The sequence below is a fragment of the Talaromyces amestolkiae genome (genome assembly GCF_001896365.1).
Source record: "Talaromyces amestolkiae strain CIB chromosome Unknown scaffold5.1, whole genome shotgun sequence".
NCBI classification, from domain to species: Eukaryota; Fungi; Ascomycota; class Eurotiomycetes; order Eurotiales; family Trichocomaceae; genus Talaromyces; species Talaromyces amestolkiae.
The window spans coordinates 704,046-729,713 of NW_024468041.1; the positions used below are offsets into that span (position 1 = coordinate 704,046).

Consider the following 25,668-nt stretch of genomic DNA (forward strand, 5'->3'; position numbering starts at 1 on the left):
ATAAAATAAAGGTCCCTAATTAATGCACTAGGGACCAACTCACAACTTTTAAGGGCCCAATAAAATGACTCGTGATCTTAAATGGACTTTCTACGCCACGCAAGGGCACGTTCAATGATGGTTGATGGATCTAGCTGGAGAGCCTGATGTCATTCCCTCCGTTCTATTGCAGGCGGCATGCCTAAGTAGGATACATCCACATGATATAAACAATTATGCCAAAATCTGTTATCACCCCTATTATCACCCCTATTTGCATCTTAATCTGACTAATTTGACTGCTGAAAAGTAAAGTTAGATGATGTTTCTGTTATTTTATCAATGATTCTAGGCCGTCTAGGTGGTTCCTAAAATTTAAACTATCTAAGATAGTGAGAGTTGCATATCGGGGAAAGTTAACTCGAACTGTTGAGGATTGCAAATCCCAACTTGAACATGAATGTAAATAACTGCATATGCACGATTTAGGCTATGAACCCGAATATTGAAGCCTACATCAATACTATAAGGACCCCGCAATCCCATACATGAACCCTCTACAGGATTCAACGAGTTATGTGATATTGTGTAACAAGAGCTAGCTAAGTACTTCTATCGGTTCTGAAATTATTATACACAGATCATGCTGATTATGGTGGCTGAAATTTCAAAGCATTCAACACCGACCGATCTAGATGTGTACTGCAAGGTAAGCAATAGGTGCCAAAATCCACTGCAGGCATATGTTACTCAAAAATATTGCAACGCGATTTGTTCAAGATAGATACTCTTTCGCAGTTATTCAATTGGTCTAACTTTGTCTCCTCCGTCATTAAGCTCAAACGCCAGTCACCTTGTTCTCCTGGGCTCTTTGCGCATTCAAGTTCCATTGCCGTTCGATGAGATATTTCCCTCTTTCCACTTTCCGAAAAAACATATCCCTTGCACGCACTATGAGTGGGGATTGTCTAAATAACGGAGTGCGCAGCCAGCCACGTCCTCAAATTGAGTAATAATTACACTAGAACCAGTAGAAAGCCCTTAAAAAAGATGAGTGACACAACCTCTGCTCGTTCTTGGGTTAGAAGTAGCTCCGTCCACAACGGGAGGTGAGTGACAAAAATACCTACTTTTATGGATCATTCAATTTGAAATCCATTCACACTTTCCCACGAATCAAAACATAAGTTCCTTCGAAATGCTCTTTGCGCTTCTCACTCTTTCGGCGTTAGTCAACGCTGATACGCCACGAGCGATGGAACCCAATCTGCGACCTCCCTGAGACTGAAAAGACATTTCCCGACGGATACAAGGCTGAAGACAACTGCAAAACACTCGGTGATTTGCAGGATGAAATCGAAAGCAAGGAACTAGACACTCCCGATGAGTGTGCCCAGCTTTGCAAGACCAAACCTGGCTGCCTAGCAAGTGTCTGGGCGTATCCGATCGGCCTCTGCTCGAGGTACAGGTCTGATGAAGTCGGAGAGGAGGTCAATGGCGCGGGTTTCATGCGCCGAGCGTCGCCCGTAACGGAGCCTCCTCTCACTGATCCAGGATGTGACGAGGAGTTGGGGCGGACAAAGGCTCTACTAACTGATACTCGGGAACGGAATGATGAGCTGGATGACGAGCTGCAGAAATGCTTGGATGGTCGCCGTGACGATAAGACGGCCTATGCCAGAGAAATCAGTGAGCTTAAAGGCAGGATCTGCGACTGTGAGGCCAGGCAGCCCGAAGTTGACCTCGTCTGGGAGCGACGCAAGGAAGCGATGGAAATCTGTGGATATAATGGACGTCGGACTATCCAAAAGGGAGGCGTCGTATGGGAACCCTTCTGCGGTCGTGGACCCACTCGTGCCAGAATATATAGACAAATGGCCGTGACCGTTGATGGGTGTCCTGAAGAGTGCACCAGGGACCCCAAATGCAAGTCAGCCAGCTATGTCATCATGAACGATCCTCACTGCAAATTTTTCGAAGAGGGAGAGCTTAACGAAGGTAGTCATAATTATCGAAGACGAGGACACTTGCCCTATTGGGCCCAGTATTGCATTTGTTCCCACTCGCCCGAAATGAAGGGCTTGCGAATGTTCCCATGAGAACAGGATATGATTGAAAACTTTCAGAACTTAATTCCGGGCAATTATCATGGTAGTACTTCAGGCATATGCCTTGGGAAGTCCTCTTCCTGAATTCCTCGTTCGGAGCGAGGAAATTCTGCAATTTTGAGATAAATATGGTTTGTGCCACTCCTTTAAAAATGTCAAATACGGATATAAACTGACTGCGTTAATTTTTGATTTTATCTATCAGGTAATTGGAAAGGAACAGCTCCTATTCCAGAGTATAATTTGGAGATGCTAGAGGGAAGATTAAAGGGAGACGAAAAGGAAGACTTCCTGCGTTTTCTCCGACGAATGCTATGTTGGTTACTAGAAGAAAGAGCGTCTGCGAAATAGCTTCAATTTGATCCTTGGTTAATGCATGGCCTCTTCAAGTAAACCCATGTATGGCTATCGCAAGTACCATATTTGTAATGTGCTTTTCATTGCCCAAAATAGCTCGTTTGACTCTGAGCCTTAGTTGGAGAAACGTAGCCAAGCGATATGAGATTGATCAGGCTCGTGTGTTCGAGAATTTGGCATCGTACGATGCCGAAACCCAAACCTATCCATTGATCTCGGCGTCATATTTAGGCAAACGAAGAGAAGACTGCGATGCACCGAGATTCCAATCTGAAATAGTAAGGATCTCATATCCAGATTTCCCTATTATTATCTAACAGTCATTAGAAGCGATTTTGTGAGTGACAGATACAGACAGTATGAAACATTAGGAAAGGTATCAACGTCAGAAAGAAAGAGAACAATGGAAGAGGGAAAAAGATCAGTCGGAGAGGCGAGAGCGGCAACCTCAACTTCAGATTTGATATCTGCAGCGGCAAATCGACAAACAAAAGTAACGCAATATTCTGAAATGTGCCGTACGTTATCGAGAATTTAACGAGAGCTGGAAATGTCTGGGTTGTGGCCGTGGTCTTTGCAATAATTGTGTGGAAGAGATCGATTCCAACGGCGCCTTGTTCAAGTCTGTTTGTCCATACGCTCATCGCAAAAAGCCGATTCAATGTTGTTTCGACTTTTATCCGAACGTGGTGGAAGCGTAACTCTCTCTAATCAAAAACTGCTTTAGCTAGTGGCCTTCCTTACTATAATTCATAAGGGAAAGTGTTCCAGTCTGTCACTACCACTTGTCCGCTCACTGACGCTGGCAGCTCACTGGACGAATTACCAGAGACTCCTCGATCTGGTTACCCTTTCCTCTTCCACTTGTCTTTCATGGATAATACATGGCTCTGGACCACTGTCTTATATCTTCCCGCCCATGGCTTCAATTTGTTGCGCCTGCAGCAATGACTAGCTTTGGTAGGGAGCTTTTAGTGCAAATTGATCCTTGATCTTGTTCAGCTAAGCTTTTAACATCAAGGATTTGACCTGATTCCATTGTGTATAATGACACAAAAGAAGCTACAAACAACTTAGTCCTCTAGAATTTCTAAATTGTTGTATAACATCTATTTAACAACCAAGGTCCACGTAACATGGATCTACACATCCCACTATAGTGCGCGAATTAGCGCATAAATCCAGGCGCCAAATCGTGCTTCTAGATATGATATCTAGGCTAGGGCTAATATATTGGATCTTGACACATTACTGCAAAAATACTAGAAATACATAAACCTGATTCATATGGATGGGATGATATCGCCCCAAGCTATGTGCCTATGATCTTTCAAAAGCTTACGTCTCATTCGTCGAAAAGCAGGCTTTGCCACGAACTTCTAAGAAGATCGAACCAATGAGACTGACAAGCTGAGAGAGTTTCTGGCTAAAGTTGGCCAGATTCCCAGMTAGTCTATAAATAGACTAGCGCAGCCCGCTCTTCTCTCTCTGGGGTCTGGCCAGAGCCTAGACGTTCTCTTCGACTTTCATCATGTATCTATCTATCTATCCATCTATCGTCCGGCTCGCGAGAAATGAGTGATTGTGGCTCSATCGGATTTGACGAGCGCCGGTAGTCCGAGTTAAGTGGATCGGGACCGTTATGCCATGCTTTAGCGGGACTGGATCCGGCGCTTAAGAGCAAACTGCACCACTTGAGTTCGTCAGGTATACTACCCAGGAATTAATTGTGCGCCTATTCAGTGGGAGCAAAATGAACTCTCAAAATGTGAATCAATACCAACAGCAGCAGGGCATTACTGAGCCCTATACAACTTATCTGAATTACCAGCACCTGCTGCCCGGCTACGGTGGCAATGTCGCGGTTCAACAACAACAGCATCACCATGATGCACAGGCTTCGCTGAGATTGGCTGTCTCTGGCGCCGAAGAGAACCAGGAGCAGTTGATTCATAGACCGGTATATACTCAGCAAAAACCACTAACTGTGGCAATAAGTATCACAGAAGAGACAGAAGCCAGACCGACGCAATCACCACAAAAATCACAAAAGAAACGACCACGCACCAATCCAAAAACCAGGCCAACAGCCACTCAATCAACCGACCTACCGACAGTGCCAATAGTAGACAGAGTTCCCTCCGGCAAAGAGCGGCGCCGCACACAGATGCGCATGGCCCAACGCGCCTACCGTCAACGCAAACAAAACGAGCTCTCATCTCGCGCAAAACAACTCTCTGAAAGAGATGACGTTATTTTGCGCATGAAAAAGGCGTTTGATTTGTTGCAGGCGAGGCTAATGGAGTCGGATATGTTGACTATTTGTCCGAGGCTGGAGGGACCGATGATGGAGATGGAGAGGGGATTCGAGGCGTTGGGCCAGATGGCAAATGATTCGGGGTCAGCGGCAGCGCCGGGGATAGAGAGTGGGCAGGTTAATATGCCAGACATAGAGACTGGCGTAGTCAATCCAAACCAACAGCGGCAATGGATGAGCCCCGATTTCGGGAGTGACAGCTCTGATCCTTTTGACCCTTTGAATCAACCGACTTATCCAGTTTATGGCACTACAGCACCTACGCAGACATTCGACATGCAGCAGCAATACCCGGATACATATCAACAGTATACTGGTCGAGCTGTACCAATGACGACAATGAACGAGATCTCTCTCCCTGCCCCGGCATATATCCCACCACCGACATCGTACAGTTTCCAAGAAACGACGTTTGCCCGTCGACTAATGCGCATATGCGTCGAGCGCGCGCATGATGTCCTAGTAAGCGGAGGCCTATCGACATTATCGCCGAAAGAAGCACGAGTCTTCAAACTGGCGTATCGAATCTGGAGCCGAGATTATCTCGTACAGAAGTTTCAAATGGCGTTGACGGGTATCAGCGATTTATACGATCCGTCTGTTCCTTTTCTGCCGTTAGGAGGTGCGGGTACACATTATATGCGAGAATCGCCACCGCCGATTTCGCAATCTATGTCTTCATCGTCGGCCATGAATTACGATCACCACAACCAGCAGCATCTACCAGCAGAATATCTTGCAACAAGCGGTCCCTTAACAACACACACCGCACACATCCGTCACAACGGGCCAGACACAAGTTTAATCGGCATCGTGTCCTCACTCGGTCTGCTGGATGACGGCAGCGAATGGTTCGACGCTCAAGACATAGACGGGTATTTGCAAGACATGGGTATAAGGTTAGAGCCGCATTCGACGACGTACCGGTTCTCGGTACCTGCAAATCCGGGTATTGCGTCGAGGAAGACGGTAATGGGTCAGAACCCGCTCGCCGGCATAGTCAATCAAAGCGCTGGGGGGAATATGATGGGCCAGGAATATGTTCCTGCTTATGTGGATATAGAAAGGTTCATTAATTGTTTGTCTCCCCTTAATCACCTTGACAGTCTTGGATGTGAGCTAATAGTCTGCCATAGCACTTGTCACAAAAGCGATGTGTCTGGGAAGAGCACCGGGGTTTAGGAAGAGAGATGTTGAAGAACAATTTTATAATTCTATCGAGGTGTTGCCTTCTTAGGGTGGTGGAAGCCAGTGTATATAAGAAGCCTTGCGGGATATGGGGCGTTTCGAGTTGACTACGTCTCTCTTTTGGTGAAATTTTATATAGCTACTGAGTTAGCCTTTGTTTCGGGTCGATCTGGATATTTCGGGGATATTTCGGGAACATTGTACATTAGCCCTGAACTTGTGAAAACTATCATCATGTTGTACATTCATATTGCTAATATCAATAGTCTCTACCAAATCAGATGTAGGGGGTTTTGATCAACAAGTTATGCAGTCTCCAGGACCAGATATACTGACTCTTTGCGTACCTTGCAGCTCCAAGACCACTCCTACGAAAAGATAAAAAATGATCAAAGACAGGTTTCAGTAGTCAATAAATGCATCAATTCGCTTTCCTGAACACCATCGGTGACGCCATCAAAACATGAACCTAATAATCAGAAAATCTTATTTACAATTCATTACCCCATTCCTGCGATCTTCCTTCTCGCTTCCATCTGTCTATCCTCTTCGAGTACTCCCACCACTGTCTAATAATCCAGTATTATAACAGCCAACCCGGCCCACCAATCGCCATCATATCCCCTACTTGCTTCCTGAAAAGAACCTATCTCCCATCAGCCTATCTCAGCTAAATGAAAGCAAAACAAGGATCGAAAAAACACATACCCACTAAACCACCCAAACAAACCATTATTTCCTTGCGCATCCTCATCAACAACATGTCTTCCCGCCCATCCACCATCGACATTGTAATGTTTCGTGTCCTGGAGACCCGAAAATAGGCCGCGACCAGCAGCGTTGCGTCGCGTGCTTTGTGTCGGCGAGTTGGACCGGACCCAGTAGTTCATGCCGGGATTGGCCATGGACTGGGTTGGGTCGTAGTTTTTGTGTTGTGATGAAGACATTGTAGTAGTAGAAGAGGTTGCTTGATTTTTTTGTAGTTGTGAGAGGAGACGGTGCTTGAGATGAGAGGTTATTGCGCAAATGCTTAAACGCTTAAGTCTTTGTTCGATTGATTGTTCTTTGTTTTGTTTTGTTGTTTTGGTATACAAAGTTCATATCTCGGACGTGTCTACAGATGCCTTTATATCTACGTACTCAGGCCCAGCCCTACATAGTACGATGTTGTCGAAGGTACATGGCATCACACCACCCGGGCACAGAACCTGGAGCTATCGCGGCGTACTCAGAGCGATGGACACTTAATTCTGGCATGATCATTCGACGCCGACCTTCCACCGAGCCAACAACCACTAAGTACAGAGTACGTATAAGAAAAAGATACGGAAACCTTCGGAGCGGCCCGATGAACGGGTTCATGTGAATAGTTTCTAATATTTGCAAAAGGGAATGACGTATGATCGTTTTAGAAGATAGACGAAAATTCTTGTATGTGACAACATGATTGAAACCTAATGGTAGTGGTGTTATATGCGTTTAGTTCGGCGCCGAAAAAATGCGGGTATGGGCTTAGCCGGCGGAATGACTGGCGGGKGGCGAGGAATTTCCGAGCCTCATCCGCAAATTATACGATGGAATTAACGATAGTAAGCAGAGAGAAAGGTTTTCATTGACTGGAGAACGCACTAATTAGCCAGGAATAGATAGGAAGATGCAGTGATTGGAGAGGAAATGATAAATGACGCAGCATTTCGAAGATAAGAAAGAATTAGACTCGAAAGGTGAGAGAAAAAAAGGGAAGGAGTTTTGTTAAAGAGGATGTCTGGCGGGGGTGATAAAGAAGATAAGGGCGAGGATAATAAGGAGACAGTGGAAGCAGCTTGAGATAGTTATACTCCAGTGAGAGCTCAAAAAAAAAACTGGACCTCGAGAGATTAGAGAGAAAAGGAGATAGAGATGATCGAGCTCCGGGAGGTAGTGGTGGAGGAGTAAAGAGGCATGCTGAAAGCCATCGAGAACGTTAATTAAGCACTCCAGGTTGAACTGCCTACAAGGACGATCCTGAAAGAAGGTATATCGTTGTAAACATGGACTGCGGACACTAAGAATACCCAGGTGGTCTCTCACTGTGATTGTGATTGTGATTGAACTTCTCCGGCCCTTCAACACTATAGAAGGCGTAATGAACTACGTCAGTTGATATGAATTTGGTCGTTCTAGCGAGTGTGTCATAGCCTTCACCTTTAATACCTACACATCTAATCATGTATGCGATGTATAACAGGTAGAAAGTTATTTCTCTCCTTCAATCAAACTGCTAGGGAAGTCCTATGGTATCCCGCTTTATAGTTGCTGCTAGCTATTGAGTTACTATGCTTTAACAAATACCAACTAGCCGAGCTGTCTACAGAGCTGTTGCTTCCTAGGGCTAGTTGCGCCAACGGCAATCGGTCATTTACTGCTAGTCTCGTCATCAACAAAAGTTCAGAGTATTCCGCTTATTTCACATGCGTTAGCTTGGTATTCATACCGATTCTGGTAAACTCATCCAAATCCTCTTGGGACAGTCCCAGCACTCCATTGTCCAGGCCTCTGCTCGCCTCGAAATTTTCCGGGTCATCAGGGAAGAATGCCCGAGCATAAGACAATCTGACAAACCCGGCCATGTTCCCAGCCTTGAGCAATTCGTGGCCGGATTTCCAGCGCTCCTTAGCAGTGGTATGAGTGATTTTCCAATCCTCTGGCTTGGTGTCCGTTACACGAAGAACGGATTCCAGTATATCTTGCTGGGATAGCGTGAAGGATGAGATGTACACTGCCTTGTTTTTGAAGTCCTCAAGGCTGGCACTGGCACCACTCTTGCCATCGGCTTGAATTTKATCGTGATCATCAGGAGAAACCCYGAGACTGAGAAGAGCGGCCACAGCCCTTCCAACCATCGGCATCGTCGATACACTAATCTTCGTCCTTCCATCATCCATCATAACCAAAGACTTATCCTCAAAATCAAATCCGAACCGATTCTGTCCACCACCGATGCTAAACTCATACCAAAACTCGCATGCAACACCAATATAGTTGCACCCAAGTCTTTCAATCTGTTCGCGAAACCGCAATTTTCCCGCGCCGATGATGGCGTCTTCACCCTTGGCTACGTCGAAGGGATCACCGCCAAATTCATTTGGTAGGATCCAGCTTACACCGGCCGCCACAGCGGCGGAGATGAGATTGTGTTGAATTTCAGGTGGAGGTGATATATTTAGAGTGATTATAAGGGCTTCTTGGCCTCGCAGGGCGTGGATGAGAGAGTCGTGGTTATTGTAGTCGACTTTCAGGACGGTAATGGCGGAGGGGAGGTCGTGGGAGCTGTCAGGGCGAGTAATGGCTGTGAGGGTGTGTTTTCCAGTGGTTAAAAGGGATTGGGTTATATGTTTGCCGATTCGACCACTTGCCTAAGGCCTTATTAGTCAGGCTCTTTATGTGAAGGTAACCTGGGACGAGGGAATGCCTACTCCGACGACAGCGATCTTCTCGACGTATTTTCTGTGGCCGGACGGCTGAGCGTTTGCATATTCCTGCTCCATGTTTATTTTACGTCCTTTTTTTTTCAATTTTAGAGCAAGATAGAAAAGGCCTTATTCCTCAGATCACCTATCTTCAGAGTTTAGATCTATAATGTTTTAAACACTGTTTGATATATCGAGCTTTGCATGTATGTCATCCCGGTGATAGCCGGACATAAGGGCTGAACACCGGACTATTGAGAAATCGCCATCAAAAATCCGACATTATGTATCAAGATTATTATGAGACTATTTGTGCATAAAAGATTCATATTTCCACCCTATTGAACGTGTTTCACGAATGGAAAGCTGTTTCCAAATTCGTTGCCAGTACTCTTACTGTTCCGATGTCCAGTCATCATTTACGACCACGCGATCATTGACCCGAGTACGAATTCTGTTAGCGATACTAAATAGTCTGGCTAATACGGCATGTTTGTCATGCCACGATTGTAAGGATAAGATCATAGATGAACGAAATCCAGTTTTACGACATCAGCTTCGTAAAATCATGATACCCCGGGCAAGGGTATAATCAATTCGAGTCATTGATGCTTGTTGAAGAATGAATTAATTGGGCAAAGTAAATCAATTCAGAGATTCTATCAAAACATTCAACGTCGACATATCAGACCTCTGAGAAGTCGATGGTGTTACATGGTGCCACGATAGCCCCTATACCCTTCTATAGATTCAAGACGAATTGGGAGCTAGACTTCGTCTCTTTCGCAGTCGTGATGCGGAATTTTGAATGCGACTGTCCTCCAGCATGAAAGATCCTGTCTGAATTGAGCGCAGCACCACGGTCTATTGATAGCCTCTCCAGTTAAAAACCCTTCTCAACACAATAAAAAATCGGTTATCGGAACAGGAAACATGGAATTCAAGAAGCCGTATAGCTCCTAAGCCATTTCGCAATGGCTGCATGACCTTCACTCTCTGCAAAGCCTGCGGCCTGATCACATACTGATGCTAATCCGTCTTGATCACCATAAGCGTTCAAAAGCAGCTGTAACATGTCTAGATGACCATGTTCGGCAGCTCCATCGATTGCTGTTCGGCCATAATCTGGCGCTGGGTCAGCAGTCACGTCGGCACCGCGCTCCAGAAGTTCCAAAGCGAGTGGAACGTAACCACGAATAGCGGCAGCTTGGAGTGCAGTTACTCCAAACGTCTCCGCTGGAGGTGCGTTGACTTCCGCACCATTTTTGAGAAGAATATCTGCAATTTCTGTTTTTTGTTCTTTAATGGCCTCTTGCAGGGGTGTTCCTACGGACCTGGTGGCTGGTATATTCACTTCGGCTCCATTCTGTAGTAAGATGTGAACAACTTCGACGTGACCGCACTTTGTGGACTTCTGCAATATCGTCGTCTGGTCGTCGAAATTCTTGGCGTTTATGTCAGCACCTGCATCAAGTAGCAGTTGAAGCAGTTCGATATCCACTGGTGTGCCACACTCAACTTTCATCCATGCTAAAGACTTTTTTAACATGTCATCAGAACGATTTTCGGATGTTTGTGATATGTGGTCAATAATTGTACGCACGGCTTTAACGTTCGCAGGATGTGCCCCAATCGCAACATCTAAGGCTGTCATATATCGCCAAGATTGATTGATGTCGGCACCTCTTTTTAACAAGAGCTCGACGATCTCGGAAGAATTAGGACGACTAAGTGCCTGAATGAAAGCGGTTTGGGGTTCAAATTGATCTTTCGTGACTGGATCATTGGGACTAGCACCGTGATCTAACAATAGAACTACCATATCACAGTTGCTGTTGTGAATAGCCCAACCCAGTGCTGAATACCCCGGAAAATATGGAGGGAGCATGCGAACATCTGGATTGTAGCGCAGTAATAGCCGTATGCCCTCCATCCAGTCCATGGCAGCTGCACACTGCAAGGCTGTCTGATTGCAGTCCCTCGACGGCAGTGCATGAACATCAGCTCCTACTTGGATGAGAAAATCCAAAAGCTCAATATTCCTCTGTTCAGCAGCTGCATGCAAAGCACTTACGCCCCGTTTCGGCCCTGCAGCTGCATTGATATCTGCTCCATAACTTAGCAATTCTTGAAGAATTCCAATGTCTCCAAAGGTGACAGCTGCTTGAAATGCCGTCAGCCCGTCAGTAAAGCAGGGTTTGGCGTTGACATCTGCACCAGAAAGTAGCAGAAGTTTTGCTGCCTTCATATGGCCTTTTTCTAAGGCAGCTTGAAGCGCCGTTCGGCCTTTCATCCGGCCTGGCGACGCATTTATGTTGGCACCAGCATGGATTAACATTTGTATAATCTCAAGACTTCCGCTTTCTGCCGCAGCCTGTACTGCTGTTCGACCATTGTATTGTCCAGCAGGAGCATTAACATCGGCATTACAGGCCAGAAGAAGAGATACCAACTTCATATTGCCCAACCTCGCTGCTATCTGAAGAGGTGTATCACCATGATTTATTGTGATCCTTGAGTCTACCACAGCACCTGCGGCAAGAAGGTGGTGTACAAGTAGAAAGTTTTCGTTCTTAGTAGCATGCTGGATGGCAAAGGCAGACGGCAATATTGTCTCAGCAAATATTTCACCTTCATCGTACAAGAACTTTTCGTCTATGAATCTAACCATAGGAGCTATTGGGGGAGATAAATTGACGAATGCTCCACTCTGCAACAAAAGTAGCGCTACTTTAGTGTTGTTGGCCTTTGTCGCAGCTTGTATTGGAGTTTGAAGCCCATAATGATTATCACATCCTGTATCCCATCCTTTCGTCAGTAGCAAGAATTGTCTGAGTTGGTCATCTACGTCGGCAGCAGCTCGGAGAGTATTTCCACCATGTTGGGGAACGCTCAGATTAATATCTGCCCCGGCCGATAAGAGCAGAGAGACTGATTCCACGTTGCCCTCAGACGCAGCTTGCATTAGAGGATACCCGCGAGGCTGATCCGATATCAAACACTCTGGATTTGCGCCATGGTTCAAGAGCGTACGGAGTATTCCAATGCTCTCTTGAGACCATAAAGACCCAACACGAGTTTGATTGTTCGCAGCGCTATCGATCGATTGTACCACAGGTACTGCCCCTAAGTCACAGAGGGCTTCAATCATTTGTGTGTTTCGTTCGCCGACTGCAAGTGATAGCGCAGTACGAAAATGCTTCTCAAACCCAAAACTCCATAGAGTTTCGATTGCGGTGTCGACAGCAACGTTTCTTGAAACTAATCTGCGAACCATGCTAACATCTCCCGACTGAACAGCGACTGGGAATAACTTAGTTGCAAAAACATCGATTGTAGCAGATCTCGATTTAAGAATCTCTGTGAAGATCCAGCTGCATGAACCTGAACTTGCCCATACATATACATCTCGAACAAAATCCGTGGATAGCAAATTGTTGGTCACCATGAATATGAACAGACTTAAAAATTGATATACTGTGGGATTGGAGTGAGTATTCAGGTTCGGCGCCGTATAGTTGTCTATTCGATTGTCTTCCACCATGTAGGTCTTGTAAATAGACTCTAATGTACTAGAATGTTCTGTGGTCACTTTTTGCAACAGCCTAGTGAGGGACTCTGAAATTTCAGGTTCAATGGGCATAGAGTTCTTGATGGCTTTTACCCATGATGGCCAGACGTCAGGTAGTGCATCAATCATGTTTTCAGAATCGAGATTGATATTGTCGAGGCCTGGGGTAGTTCTTAAGATTGAAGCAGGAACTAAGTCGGGTTGTCCGCGAAATGTCCCGCGGCTTGCTGGTCTCGAGTCATGAATCGAATAAGCAAGATTACCAGAATCTCGTCTGGTCATGATTCTCGTGAAATGCGACACAGAATGGATTTCCTGATTGAACAAAATCCACGGAAGGTTATCAATTCGGATAAAGCGATTGAACGACGGAAACAGTATAGCTTCTGAGGGAGGAGTAAGGATTGTGAAACCATCGGGAATTGAGACATTGTCAACATCTATCTAAGTCAATTTTGCAATGACACCGGAGCATGACTGCCACTGGCGGGKTTTACTCACCTTTCAGTCCAAAGATCCTGTCTGTGAAGCTGACATTTCTTGCGATCTCCTTCTCAAGTTTGTCTTGTGTAATGGGATTTCCATGAAATATGACATTGGTGGCTTTCCCTTTCGATCGTCGCTTTTGAATACACCTATCGATTTTTTTCCAGTCCTGGCCGCTACAATATCTGCGAATACCCCATTTCTTGAACATTCGAGTATATTGATTCGTGCTAGAAATTGTAAGTACTCATCTTGTTTAGAATTATGAAGACTCAAACCTTGCACGAAACCCGTGTCTTTGAATCATCCGTTGCATTACCTGCGGTAGGGTCGTAGTTCGATAAAGCGATACGATTTCTCCCTTGTGCCTCTCCCAGTCCTCGTCTGGGATAGTGCCGGATCGTCCTTTCGCCATGTTCAGATGATTGTAATAGCGCACAACAGAATTGAGAAAAGAAAGTATGACAGATTGTTGTTGAATATCTCTCCCTAAATCTCCTTGAAAGAAGCGAAATTCTCGAGATATAAATACTCGAGCCCCGTCGATAGAGAAACGATGACCCGGCCAATCCTTGTCCAACAGCTGCTCTGTAATTGGTCGAGGCCAGAATTTTTTATAATCGAGCCTCGTCGCAGAGCGATGACGACTCGGTCAATCCCTTGTCCAATAGCTGCCATGTGGTTGGTCAAGGCCAAAATCTGTTCAGATCCGAGCGCTCAATCGAACGACTGGACAACTTGCGAAGATTTGAGGCTTGGTGCAGAACTAGCCGCTGCAAAACTAGCATTTTGTGTAACAATTTTTTTTGGCATGTCGACTGTTTTGCAACGCGACTGGTCCTGAGTGACTTGCTGAAGCCAGCAACTCAGTCTGCATGTCCTGTTCTGATTGGTCGATAACAAAATTTTTTCACCAGTATCAGAGCGGTGTGTTCAGCCTTGAAGGTGAGTGATTTGGTCTTCAGACGAAAAAAAAGGAGACAGACGAAAGAGGTGTAGTTGCGAAGTGGGCAAATGGAAGGAAGGGTGGTAGTTGAGAAGGATGCCTTGATGCCTTGTACAGCTTCTTACCCCGCAGCCGAGACGATCGCCCTTCGTTCTCACAGTGCACCAGTAGACTACCATGTCTCCGCCAAAGCAAAATCGACAAGAGCTAGTCAAACAGCTTGAAGAGCTGCTCCAACAATGCGTTGACTCCGGTGGCCCCGGAGCGTCAGCCGCCATTGCTTCATCTGGCGAGATTGTATGGGAATCTGCAAAGGGTCAGTCTGATATCGTGGGAAGTCACCCTCTTGATGTTCGTCACCACTTCGGCATTGGTAGCATCACAAAAGTCTTTGTGGCGGTAGTCATTCTTCAGTTGGTAGAGGAGTCGAAGCTCGCATTATCCAGTACGGTCCAACAGATCTTGGATCCTGAAGTGTTTTCAGGAATTGAAAATGCTGGGCCAGCGAGTATAGAAAGGCTCTTGAGTCACCATGCAGGTATAGATAGTTGGGAGGACGAGCCTAGTTGGATCGTCAGAGGCAGAGGCAGGGATATACGCAACGATCACATCTGGGGCAAAACTGAGACGTTGGATTACATCCGTCGGCCCAGAGTCACAGCACCCGAGCCTGGTCAGGGTTACTATTCTAACACCAATTACACTTTGTTGGGCTTGATAATTGAAAAAGTTACGGGCCAACCTGCGGAAAAGGAGATTCGACGCCGAATCCTTGAACCCCTCGATATGGACCAGACTTACTTTGAAGGATTTGAGGAAGCAAAGCATCCAAAGCACTTACCATATCGATACCACTGGGCAACGGATCAGTTTCGTGAAACTGCTGGTGTAGCACCGTCATTTCCGTATGTAAGAGATGATCTAATTGAAGTTACTCCGTCCAACCTATCTACATCGTGGACAGCGGGAGGTATGATCTCATCAGTCCATGATCTTCTCAAATTCGCATCTACTCTTCGGGACGGACGACTTCTCGGCTCCGCGGGTATGAATATCTTGAAAGACTGGAAGCCTTTTCCCGATTCGTCCCAACAGATAGGCCATGGTATATTTCGATGGAGTTTTCTAGGGACGAGTAACGAGCAATGGCTAGGACACAATGGAGGTGTTTTGGGCTTCTCGGCTTTTTTGTTATGGAAGGAGACAGGTGATTGTGCTGTGAGTGTTTTGTCAAATGTGGGCTCGGTGCATTCTGGTGATGTACCTGCGAATGCTGTTACAGTGGTCAAGAATAGCGACTTTCTGGAGATAGCTGCACGATTAGTTGAGATTTCAAAGGAATCAGCTGTTTGAAATGCACGAAAACGATACTGATACATATTCAGTGCCTAGTCAATTTATACAATTATGGTATCTCCAATGATTTTTTGCATATGGCATGAAACCCCAATATCAAGCATACCTCGCCATCCCAACCTCACCGCCACCTTTCAAATTCTGCTCCGTTCTGACACCCGTCATACCACCCGCGACATTGTAAAATTCTCTCCCTCTCCCATCAGCCTGCATCCCCGGCCCAGTCCCAGGCTGTAGCTCATGAGCCTGCGTCTGTGTCTGCACCTGACCCACCGGCGGCCTACTCGACCACCACCAATATCCAAACACCGGCCCCGGATCCTCGCCTCGTCGGCGCGCACGCCGCCGCGACAAAAAGCCGTGTCCAACACAACCCAGACTTAGTATGAGTAGGAGACCGAGGAGGATTATGAGCACGATGAAGCCGTAGGATACTCCGTGCCCGCCCCTGCTTGTTGGTTCAGATGGCTGGTATGGAATTGCGGTTGCGGTGACGGTGACGGTTGCTATTGCTGTTGCTGTTTCTGTGGGGGAAGTTGTTGTCGCCATTCTGCCCCCTGTTCTTTTGTTTTTCGTTTGCGAGATGGTGGAGGCGTGGGTGTCGGAGTGAATGAATTCGGCGGTCGCGCGAGTCGCTGGTCCTCTTTACTGAGGCTCGGGGTGTATTTCGATGGTCTACCTCAGTCGCTGGGATCGCTCAAACTTATAGATGCCTCCGGGATATTGTATGACGGTCTCTTAAGGAAGAATATCTTCCTATCGCAAAGACAAGCGAGATCGACAAAGTCGTGATGCGATGCGGCTCAGTGCCTGTTCCAACTCCTGGAGAGTGTGGAGCCAGGATTTACGATTCTGTAACATCCAATCATGACTTAGCAAGGAAAGCGCCAATTTCAGAGTCTCCAAGAGTCCAAAGTCTGAAGGAGGCTTAGAACGCCATGTTGATAATAACAAGTTTTCATTGGCCGGTTCTCGTCTACTTGACTCGCTAAGCGTTTTGCACTAGACTTAATATAGTATAGCGCTTATATTTTGATTTGAGACGATTTGCGATTGGTGAGTTTGATACAATTGTGATATGAGCACAGATTCATAGAGACTTGAGTACCTTGTACTACGTCCTTTGATATGTTTTCTTCGCGTTCTGTTGTAATCACTTATGTTCACTGCTTCTATAAATTGATTGTTAATGTGGCAATCAATCATTATGATGTGGATGGTGCTTATATTGAGCTCGATCCCGGGATCAAAGGATAGAACCCAAAAGCAAGACCCATGGATTATGACTTGATCTATTAGGTTTTTGGTAAACCAATGTAATAGGCCTCAAATAAAACTTTTGACTAGTTTGTAAGCCGAAGCGACAATAGGAAATTATACATGCTTCTCTATGATGGCAAGGGCGACAGTTTGGACGATACTCGACGTATAGAATGACTGTTTGCCAGTTGGATATATATACCTAGGTATGTATGTGTACATATAACATTAATATACATGTATTCAGCGATGGGAGCAACGCTCATCAGTGCCCGGTGGCCATCAACCATTTACATGTCAACCGACAATACAACAATGCGACATGTGTGTCACAAAATACATGAAGCATCGAGCTTCTATTACTATCGAGGTAGTAATATTCACATACATACGCTTTGAGCACGCTCCGGCGCGAGTCATTGATCCCATCGCGAGATCGAAATTGATGCAAGTACGTGATCATTGTGATCCACAGATGACTCGTCGATCATGAAAACTCACCAAACAGAAAAGAACAGACAAAACAAGCTCTTTAGCATTGACTAGCCTGGTCTAGAAGTGTAAGCATATCAAAGATTTTCATAGATGATAGATCTCTCAAAATCTGGACTTGAAGTTACGAGTCTGGCCTGATTCACGAAATTAGGATCATCGTTGGTGATTACGTACGACTAGTTAAGTTTGCTAGTGGCCGAGACTGGTAATTCTTCTGTCAGGATCTTGGTTGCATCGAATATCCTTAACAAGTCTGCTATTCAGAAAGGGTTGGCTTCGACGAATCTCTTTGTGATTTTTGCAGATTCGGTGACTGCTAACTATTCACAGCCTCAATCAATTCCTAAATTTACCGCCGAGCCTCCACCGACTCCGTGTTTCAGTTTCATGAACGCAGAGGCGGCTGACTGACAAGCTCTTGGCCCCTTGGCGCCACTTTTTTCGTTGGCCAGAGCCTAGCAGCACTCCATACTATTGTGGTCTAGCCGGGTGGAGCGCAATCTGGACGACAAAGTGAGGGTGGATGCGGTGGACCAATTGATCGAGACGAGGACTGAGCCACCACGAATAGCGCGGTCGAGTCTTAGACACACGTACGTACATAGTATGCTGTCTGCTGCGAACAGGATTGGGACCGCGGGGGGATCGGCAGGTGGCGCTTGTTCTCGTTCTCCCCTGGTGAAGTGAGGTGACTGTATTGCGACCTGGAGACGTGGTGGTTGAGAGGAGTTTAACGCTCATTGTGAGTTGTCATGTGCTGATCCCACGACAGGAAACTCTCTACCAAGTCTACAGAGTTTGTTCGTGGGCAGCCGGTCAGTGTTGGCAAGGCAAGCAGAGTTCATCAGCGGAAATTGCACACGCTCGGCCCAATACGGAGGCGTGATCCCAGAATGGCTTAGCGTCAGGAACGGCCAGCACGCGGGCGGGGCTGATTGATGCTCGATCAGCCAATAACCCGCAGCCTCGGCAGTCCCCCTTATTGCTTTTTGGCTCCTGCTTTTCTTGGAAGCGTCGACAAGGAAGGTGCCGAGCCCTCTCCTTCCTTTTGTACCACTTGCCCATATTGACCAATGACACAGCCACTGCTCTTTCTCCGCGACCGCTGATTTGCTCACTCATTGTATTACCAAGATTAAGAACCGAGCCATCACACAACATCCGAAAATATGACTCCCAATACTCGTGACAATTATGATTCGAGTACATCTCTGTAAGTGGTACTACTCCGGACGACTTAGCAGATCATAATGCTAGAGCCTGCGGAACGCACTGAGTACATACTAAAATTTAGTAGTGCTGCTACTCCAGACAGGGGAACTACTTGAACAGTTTAACTCTCAGAGTCCTCACTTAAGACACGGCCAATCACGGCTGTCCGGTGCCTGAGTAAAGCGCCGCTTCATCAAGTGGTAACTTGGCGCGTAATACGAGGTACCGTTACTCATGATGTGCAATTATACTCCATAGTATACAGAGAGTATAGTCGTATCTGCTAGTATTAGTTACCACCCTAAAAAAGCCACCATGCGCCGTGGGCGAATCCCCGCCCGGCGTGAAATTGGGTTTCCCCATTGAGGCACAACGACTGGCCGTCAGCCCCTGAAAGCGCTCTTTCGGTGCCTTTGTTGTCCCCACGCCAGKCCCTGTCTGATTTACTCTTTACTCTTTAGCTGCCGTCTTCCTGCTGTTCTTTCTTTATTCCTTCGCTCTCTCTTTCTTCCTACACCTCTTGACGAGCATCACGACTCATCGTTTGACCACCGCTTCACTCGTTCAGCGGGCACTCCTTACAACAAGGAAAATCGAAAAGCCGAAGAAAACATATTTGTATTGCAATTTGGAAGTTATCAAGCGTATACTCGACATCGAAGATGAAGGCCGCTTTCTTGACCGCCGCGGCCGCCCTCATGGGCTCGGCCATGGCTCACGAACACCGTCACCACCACGAGCATGCTGCCCTCCACCGTCGTGGTGCTGAGGCTGAGGAGTCCTGCGGCTGCTACACCAGCGTCGTCACCTACTGGGGTGCTCCTACTCGTGAGTCTCGACCGCAAATGGATGTCGCAAGAAATGTACTGACAGAACAGTCGTCTCGGTCTCCCCCGTCTCGACCCCAGCTCCCACCACCACCTCGACCAGCACCACTACTTTGTTGTCCACCAGCTACAGCACCGTGACTGTCAAGGCCTCTTCCTCGACCCCTGCTGTGCCTCTTCCAACTAACTCAGTGACTGTCTTCCCTACTCCTGGCACCTACACCATCCCAGGCACCACCGTCACTGTGTCTTCCTCTACCGTTGTGCCTGAGGCCACTTCCACCGTCCTCACCAGCGGTACTCACACCATTGGTGGTGTGACCACTGTTGTCGAGACCTCCACCACCGTGGTCTGCCCCTACGCCACTGTCAGCCCCGTTGGCAGCACCTTCACCAGCGTCATCGAGACCACCACCTACGTCTGCCCCTCTTCCGGTACTTACACCATTGCCCCCATCACCACCACCGTCCCTGCCAGCACTGTCGTTGTCTACCCTACCCCCGCCACTGTGACTCCTGGTACCTACACCCAGCCTGAGCAGACCGTGACCGTTGTGGAGACTTCCTACACCTACGTGTGCCCCTTCGCCACTTCTTCCACTCCTGCTCCCGCTCCCGCTGCTCCTACCACCACTGCTGCCCCTGCTCCTGTCGCGACCACCTCCGTCGCTCCTTCGCCAGTTGCTTCCACCTCCACCTCCGCTCCTGCTGCTTCCAGCACCTCCACCAGCTCTACTGGCTGCGGATTGGGCCAGCATCCCGACTACGCCGTTACCTACACTGGCTACACCCACGACACTGGTGCTTGCATGGGCGCTGAGGACGTTTTGGCCGAGCTCAAGAACATCCAGGCCAACGGCTTCTACGCTATTCGCATGTACTCCACCGACTGCAACCAGTTGGAGACCGTTGCCTCCCAGGCCATTGGTCTTGGTCTTAAGGTTATCCTCGGTGTCTACATTGACGGCAGCGGTGTCAGCTCTGGAAACAGCCAGGTCAGCGACATTGTCAGCTGGGGTCAGTCCAACGGCTGGAACGGTATTGAGTTCATCTCCCTTGACAACGAGGCCCTCTCCGACGGATACTGCTCTGCCTCTGACCTCGCCAGCTTCGTTTCTTCCGCCAAGGCCACCATCAAGAGTGCTGGTTACAGCGGTCAATTCACCGTCACCGAACCCCTTAACGTCTGGCAGTCCTCTGGCTCCACCCTCTGTGGTGTTGTCGACTTTGCCTCTGCTAACCTCCAAGCCTTCTTCAACGGTGACGTTGCTGCTGAGGATGCTGGTGACTTTGTCGCCAGCGAGGTTGAGCTCCTCAAGGGCATCTGCAACAACGACCAGGTCTTTGTTGGTGAGTCTGGCTGGCCCACTGCTGGTAACAGCAACGGCAAGGCTATTCCTGGTGCTTCCCAACAGAAGGCTGCCATGGATGCTATCCGTAACTCCATTGGCCACATTGCCGCTCAGTTCTCCTACAAGAACGACCACTGGAAGAACCCTGGCGACTTCGGTGTTGAGCAGTACTGGGGTATCAGCGACATGCTCTCCAGCGCCCAGTAAGCTATCAGCAGTCTCCCATTCGAGCTATATTCGATGATTGATTCCCATTTATATAATCAATTGCCATGACGAATGGGATCTACTTCTGATCGATTCAGCAAGGCGTTTTCGAGAGATGTTTTACTTTTCTACTACCCATTTGAACCTTGGACTTTTCTTCTTGTCATTTAAAATCAACTCTATCCTTGGATTGAACCTTTCGATGTCCTTCAATTCGTTACTGGTAATATATTTGTGTGATTGTCTTTAATCTGCTTCCTGTCGTGAATTCCCTTGTGTATGTTTATATATATTACATTAATCCGTAGGAAGAGTTGTTCGTTACGAAGCATGCAATGAGCTTTCCACAAGTTTGAAGCATCGTAAGATCCCAATGCCTCGTAAAACTGTTCCTACCAAGACTGTAGAATGACTTGAGCTCATCAATTTCGTCAATCTGCGTATCTCTTTTCAAATCTAAGTTAACTCAGATGACAGACACCTCGTTGCTCTATCCTCAACCCCCCAAATAAAATGAATCAAAACTCAATAATCCTCTCTAAAATCTCCTTTGCCAGTTGACTCATGCCTGGCAGGGGTGATGGTATTCTTGATTTTAGGTCTCATAAAATAAGACACTGTGCTCAAAGAGACCAAGGATTAAAAGATCGATTCTCAGGTCTTGAGGGATCTATTAGCAAAAGTATAAGTCTTGTAAGACTGATATTGAAGTACTTCATACATAAAATCTGAACATCTCCAGAATTGATAATTTTGACGTTATAATCGATTTGGAAAACTCCAGTGATTGGGAATGAGATGCTGGAGTGCTGGTCAGATGACCATGATTTAGCCCTAATTCTCTAATTAGGAATGTGGTTAAACGGATCGCGAAAACGCCTGAAAGCAACTGTAAAAGCCAATAATGAGTAGGTAAGACACTATCCTTCAAATATGCACGCAGCTCACCTTTTAATTTTGCGAAAATACAGACTTTTGAATCGTCATCAAAGAGCACTCACCATGTCAAACCATGTGAGCAGTCGAAGAGTAATCCTCTTACACGGCCGATACGGCATTGTTGAGCAAATGGCTCATATGGTTTTTGTTGTGCTTTGTATGTCCGTAAATCCGATTTGCTAAATATGCAATATATTGTCTAATATTATGTATATGCTCGTAACACCTGTCTAAATGTAGTATTAAATTAAAAAAGTCCAAGAAAAGGAGAAGAGATAATTATCCACCCTCAAAATATTCATTACACATTACAAGAGGAACGCTTTTTTTCCCGCTTCGCGATGTACTTTCACGCATCACTCGCGGCAGCAGGCTTCTGCTTATCCCTCAATCCCTGGTCAGATGTCAAAGCCTGGTCAACATCGTACTCCTTCGTCCACAAAGAGAACAAGAATCCCACAGCCGAGAAAGCGCAGCACACAGCCCAAATAATCCTGAGCGAGTCCGCGTATGCGGTTCTGAGGTCTTGTTTCGTGGTTCCATCGTCCATGGCATTGATGACCTGCACAAGACCCGCAGCATCTTGACTATACTCTCGCGCATAGGGCGCCAGCTCAGTGTACTGCAGTAGATTGGCGTACATTCTATTTTGAAAGACGACGCCACCAATCGCAACACCGATTGCTTGACCAAAGGCACGGAAGAAACTCGTCATGGCAACCGCCATAGCGAGTGTCTCGTGTTTAGCAGATGCCTGAATTGCGAACGTCACAGCGGGGAAAATGACACCTAGACCGAATCCAACCGCAAATTCCAGGAAGATCCAACCGGGGATACTGGTGCCGACTCGGAGAATACACAGCAACCCGAAACCGATTGTGGTAAGAACCCAACCAACCCAGACTGCCCACCGGTATTTGCCAATTTTGGTGATGGTAAGACCGGCGATCATGGCACTGGGAGCGACGGTGAAGGAGTCCGGGAAGATAGCCACGCCGCTGATGATGGGTGAATAGCCCTTGACAGCCTCGAAATAGAGTGGCATAAAGTAAAGAGCGCACCAAAGCACGAGACCTTGAATAACGGTACCGATAAACGAGACTGTGGCTGTCTTTGATGTGAAAATCTCTACCGGGATGATGGGGTGCTCAGCGTAGCGGTATTCGTAATAGGCAAATACCAGCAGACCAACGAAACCGATGATAAGCGGTACGAGAGTCCGCCATGAAGACCAGGAGTACTGGACACCACCCCAGGAGAGAGGAATCATGAAAGAAGCTGTGCTGCCCATGAAGATAGTGGCGCCGATGTAGTCGATTCGTCGCAGTTTGGCAAGAAGGGAAGTTGGGACGAAGTTGAGGCGGAGGAAGAGGGCGGTCATGACCAGACCGATTCCAGCGAAGGGGAAGTTGATGTAGAAAATCCATCGCTACGATGATCTTAGTTGCATTCACAATGAAAAGGAAGTTGAGGGAGATATTCACATACCCAAGACACACTCTCCGAAAAACCACCACCTAGAACCGGCCCAGTAACCGATCCAATGGTCCACATACCGTTCAGAATACCAAGATACTGACCTCTCAATCTCAGAGGCACAATATCCGTGACGATAATTTCAGTGAGAGCCAAGATACCACCACCTCCAACACCCTGAATCGATCGACCAACAAGCATGGCCGTGAAATTGTGCGCAAGACCAGAAACAAGACAGCCCACAAAAAACAGCACAATACTGATGATCATGATTGGTCGTCGACCGAAAATATTGGATAGAGAGGCAAACAGAGGCTGTAGAACGGTGGAGGTAAGTAGGTAACTTGTACCGGACCAAAAAGCCTCGATGGCAGTTCCATGAAGGGCATTAGAGATGATCTATTCCCGGATGATGAGTATTAGCAATGATCTGGCATTATGTAGCACTGCGACATTTTGGATGGGGAATGCATACAGGAAGCGCAACAGAGATAGAAGTACCATCCAAAGCAACCATGAGCGACAAGGTCGCTAGCGTTGCAAAGACGAGTTGCGCGCGTCGTGTGAATCTCCATTCTCCGGTAGAATTCTCGGATGCAGTCTCACCTCCTACATCGGCGGCATCATCGCGAGGTTTTTCGTTATTCTGTTCGTTCTGAATCGAATTGTCGTCAAATACTTCTTTGTTGACTATTATATCCGAAGGTTGTTCAGGTGAATTGAGTGTCGCAGTTGAGACGCCTGCACTTGTATTATCCTTCAGTGCCTCGTCACCCAAATGACCCGCTTGCGCGGTCGATTGATCGCCCATTTCTGACTCTCAAAAGTTTTTTCTCTATATATAGGTGTTGATCTAGAAAAGTCGTGAGCAGGTCACTAGGGGTTGAAGGTGGGACTCAGACGGCCAGGGTGAGCTAATAGTCCCGACAGCGGCTCGAAATATCAGTCAGATTCTAGAGACTAGAAAATTGCACTTCGGAACTCTGACAAGGTCTCGATGATATTGCTCTTTGATTGTGACGGCTACAACATCAACACGCGACTATCTACATCTTTATATTTGACGACAATTGACCACGATGCATGACGTTTCAGCTTCAATTACAAACGTCAGTCATCTCAGCCCATTGAATTGCACCGGATACCGAAGCACTAAGCCATGCCATCCAGGCACCCAAATTCAACATTCACGGAAAGAATGGCTAATGATTGGCCCGTTTGGCTGCATGTCAATAGTTGCAAGGCAGAAAATCTCGGCTCTCGCATGTCAATCTTTCAGAGGATCTTTGCAACGTCGAACCGGTAAACGGTTTAGTCACTTAAGTGTCGAGCTGTTGGCCGTTTAGTCAACATAGGATTTAGCATGTAGGCTCGGTTCTCGGGAGTCGAACTCAACTCCAATAAGAGTTGCGAACTTGCGAATCCTGGCTGTCGGACGAATCAAGGGCTAATCTGGACACGTGGATTGAAGATTCAACGGGGCTTATTCTTCGACTTAAAAGCCGATTTGATGGAATGGACGGCCCTGTGAGTGGCTGGACTCGGCTAGATTAGATCCTTCGGCCCAGTCTTTCTCACTTTTCTGTGAAACTTTATGGAGGTATCGGAACAACATCAGACCGCACGAAGCTGCGGTCGCGCTGCTTAGCCTATCATGTCTTCGGAATGGGACAATTTGCGGATTCAACCCTAATTCTTCAAAACCTTGTCTTTTTCGCAACGAAGGGATCGGATGAAAAGCTCAAGCCCAGAATAGGAAACATTCTCGCGATGACATCTTCCTACCGAGTGAACACTTCGTAAAAATCACCCTTTGCTACCGATCAGATCATTATCAGGAGTATATTATACACGGTCCCCCCACCACTTCGCGACTTCTTTCGATTCGGTGACTCAGTTGGTGAGTAAACATTTAACAACACGAAAAAGTAATCACTAATTATTTGCACGCAAAGTCACAGTTAAGAAAGCCGCTAGTCCCATCCTGGATAATTGATGCGCTCGGGCTTATGGGTTGACCCGTGAGCATTCATCGAGACAAAAAATGAAGTGTTAACAGTTTGTCTCGTTTCATCGGATAGGTTGTGAATCTTCTTCAGGATTTAGCAGATCATACTTGTCCTCAATGCGTTCCTACACCATG

General features: G+C 46.9%; 8 protein-coding genes across 8 annotated transcripts; 4 read left to right on the plus strand and 4 right to left on the minus strand.

Annotated features, from left to right (window-relative positions):
• Positions 1-622: 622 nt before the first annotated feature.
• On the plus strand, positions 623-2,078 carry BHQ10_003355 (uncharacterized protein; the record flags this gene model as incomplete). Its single annotated transcript, XM_040875602.1, has 2 exons — positions 623-688; positions 1,212-2,078. The coding sequence occupies 2 exons, from the start codon at positions 623-625 to the stop codon at positions 2,076-2,078; spliced, it is 933 nt and encodes a 310-aa protein (XP_040731859.1).
• A 2,119-nt stretch (positions 2,079-4,197) lies between these two features.
• BHQ10_003356 (uncharacterized protein) lies at positions 4,198-5,998 on the plus strand (the record flags this gene model as incomplete). The annotated part of the gene is made up of 2 exons (XM_040875603.1): positions 4,198-5,839; positions 5,898-5,998. 2 exons carry the CDS (start codon positions 4,198-4,200, stop codon positions 5,996-5,998), a joined length of 1,743 nt encoding a protein of 580 aa, XP_040731860.1.
• Positions 5,999-6,573: 575 nt separating this feature from the next.
• BHQ10_003357 (uncharacterized protein) lies at positions 6,574-6,896 on the minus strand (the record flags this gene model as incomplete). Its single annotated transcript, XM_040875604.1, has 2 exons — positions 6,574-6,595; positions 6,658-6,896. 2 exons carry the CDS (start codon positions 6,894-6,896, stop codon positions 6,574-6,576), a joined length of 261 nt encoding a protein of 86 aa, XP_040731861.1.
• A 1,494-nt stretch (positions 6,897-8,390) lies between these two features.
• Positions 8,391-9,476, minus strand: BHQ10_003358 (uncharacterized protein; the record flags this gene model as incomplete). The annotated part of the gene is made up of 2 exons (XM_040875605.1): positions 8,391-9,344; positions 9,405-9,476. 2 exons carry the CDS (start codon positions 9,474-9,476, stop codon positions 8,391-8,393), a joined length of 1,026 nt encoding a protein of 341 aa, XP_040731862.1.
• An 862-nt stretch (positions 9,477-10,338) lies between these two features.
• BHQ10_003359 (uncharacterized protein) lies at positions 10,339-12,069 on the minus strand (the record flags this gene model as incomplete). Its single annotated transcript, XM_040875606.1, has 1 exon — positions 10,339-12,069. The coding sequence occupies one exon, from the start codon at positions 12,067-12,069 to the stop codon at positions 10,339-10,341; it is 1,731 nt and encodes a 576-aa protein (XP_040731863.1).
• Positions 12,070-14,578: 2,509 nt separating this feature from the next.
• BHQ10_003360 (uncharacterized protein) lies at positions 14,579-16,367 on the plus strand (the record flags this gene model as incomplete). Its single annotated transcript, XM_040875608.1, has 3 exons — positions 14,579-15,310; positions 15,964-16,140; positions 16,188-16,367. The coding sequence occupies 3 exons, from the start codon at positions 14,579-14,581 to the stop codon at positions 16,365-16,367; spliced, it is 1,089 nt and encodes a 362-aa protein (XP_040731864.1).
• Positions 16,368-19,386: 3,019 nt separating this feature from the next.
• BHQ10_003361 (uncharacterized protein) lies at positions 19,387-21,110 on the plus strand (the record flags this gene model as incomplete). The annotated part of the gene is made up of 2 exons (XM_040875609.1): positions 19,387-19,552; positions 19,603-21,110. 2 exons carry the CDS (start codon positions 19,387-19,389, stop codon positions 21,108-21,110), a joined length of 1,674 nt encoding a protein of 557 aa, XP_040731865.1.
• A 1,288-nt stretch (positions 21,111-22,398) lies between these two features.
• On the minus strand, positions 22,399-24,336 carry BHQ10_003362 (uncharacterized protein; the record flags this gene model as incomplete). The annotated part of the gene is made up of 3 exons (XM_040875610.1): positions 22,399-23,478; positions 23,538-23,924; positions 24,001-24,336. 3 exons carry the CDS (start codon positions 24,334-24,336, stop codon positions 22,399-22,401), a joined length of 1,803 nt encoding a protein of 600 aa, XP_040731866.1.
• Positions 24,337-25,668: the final 1,332 nt, after the last annotated feature.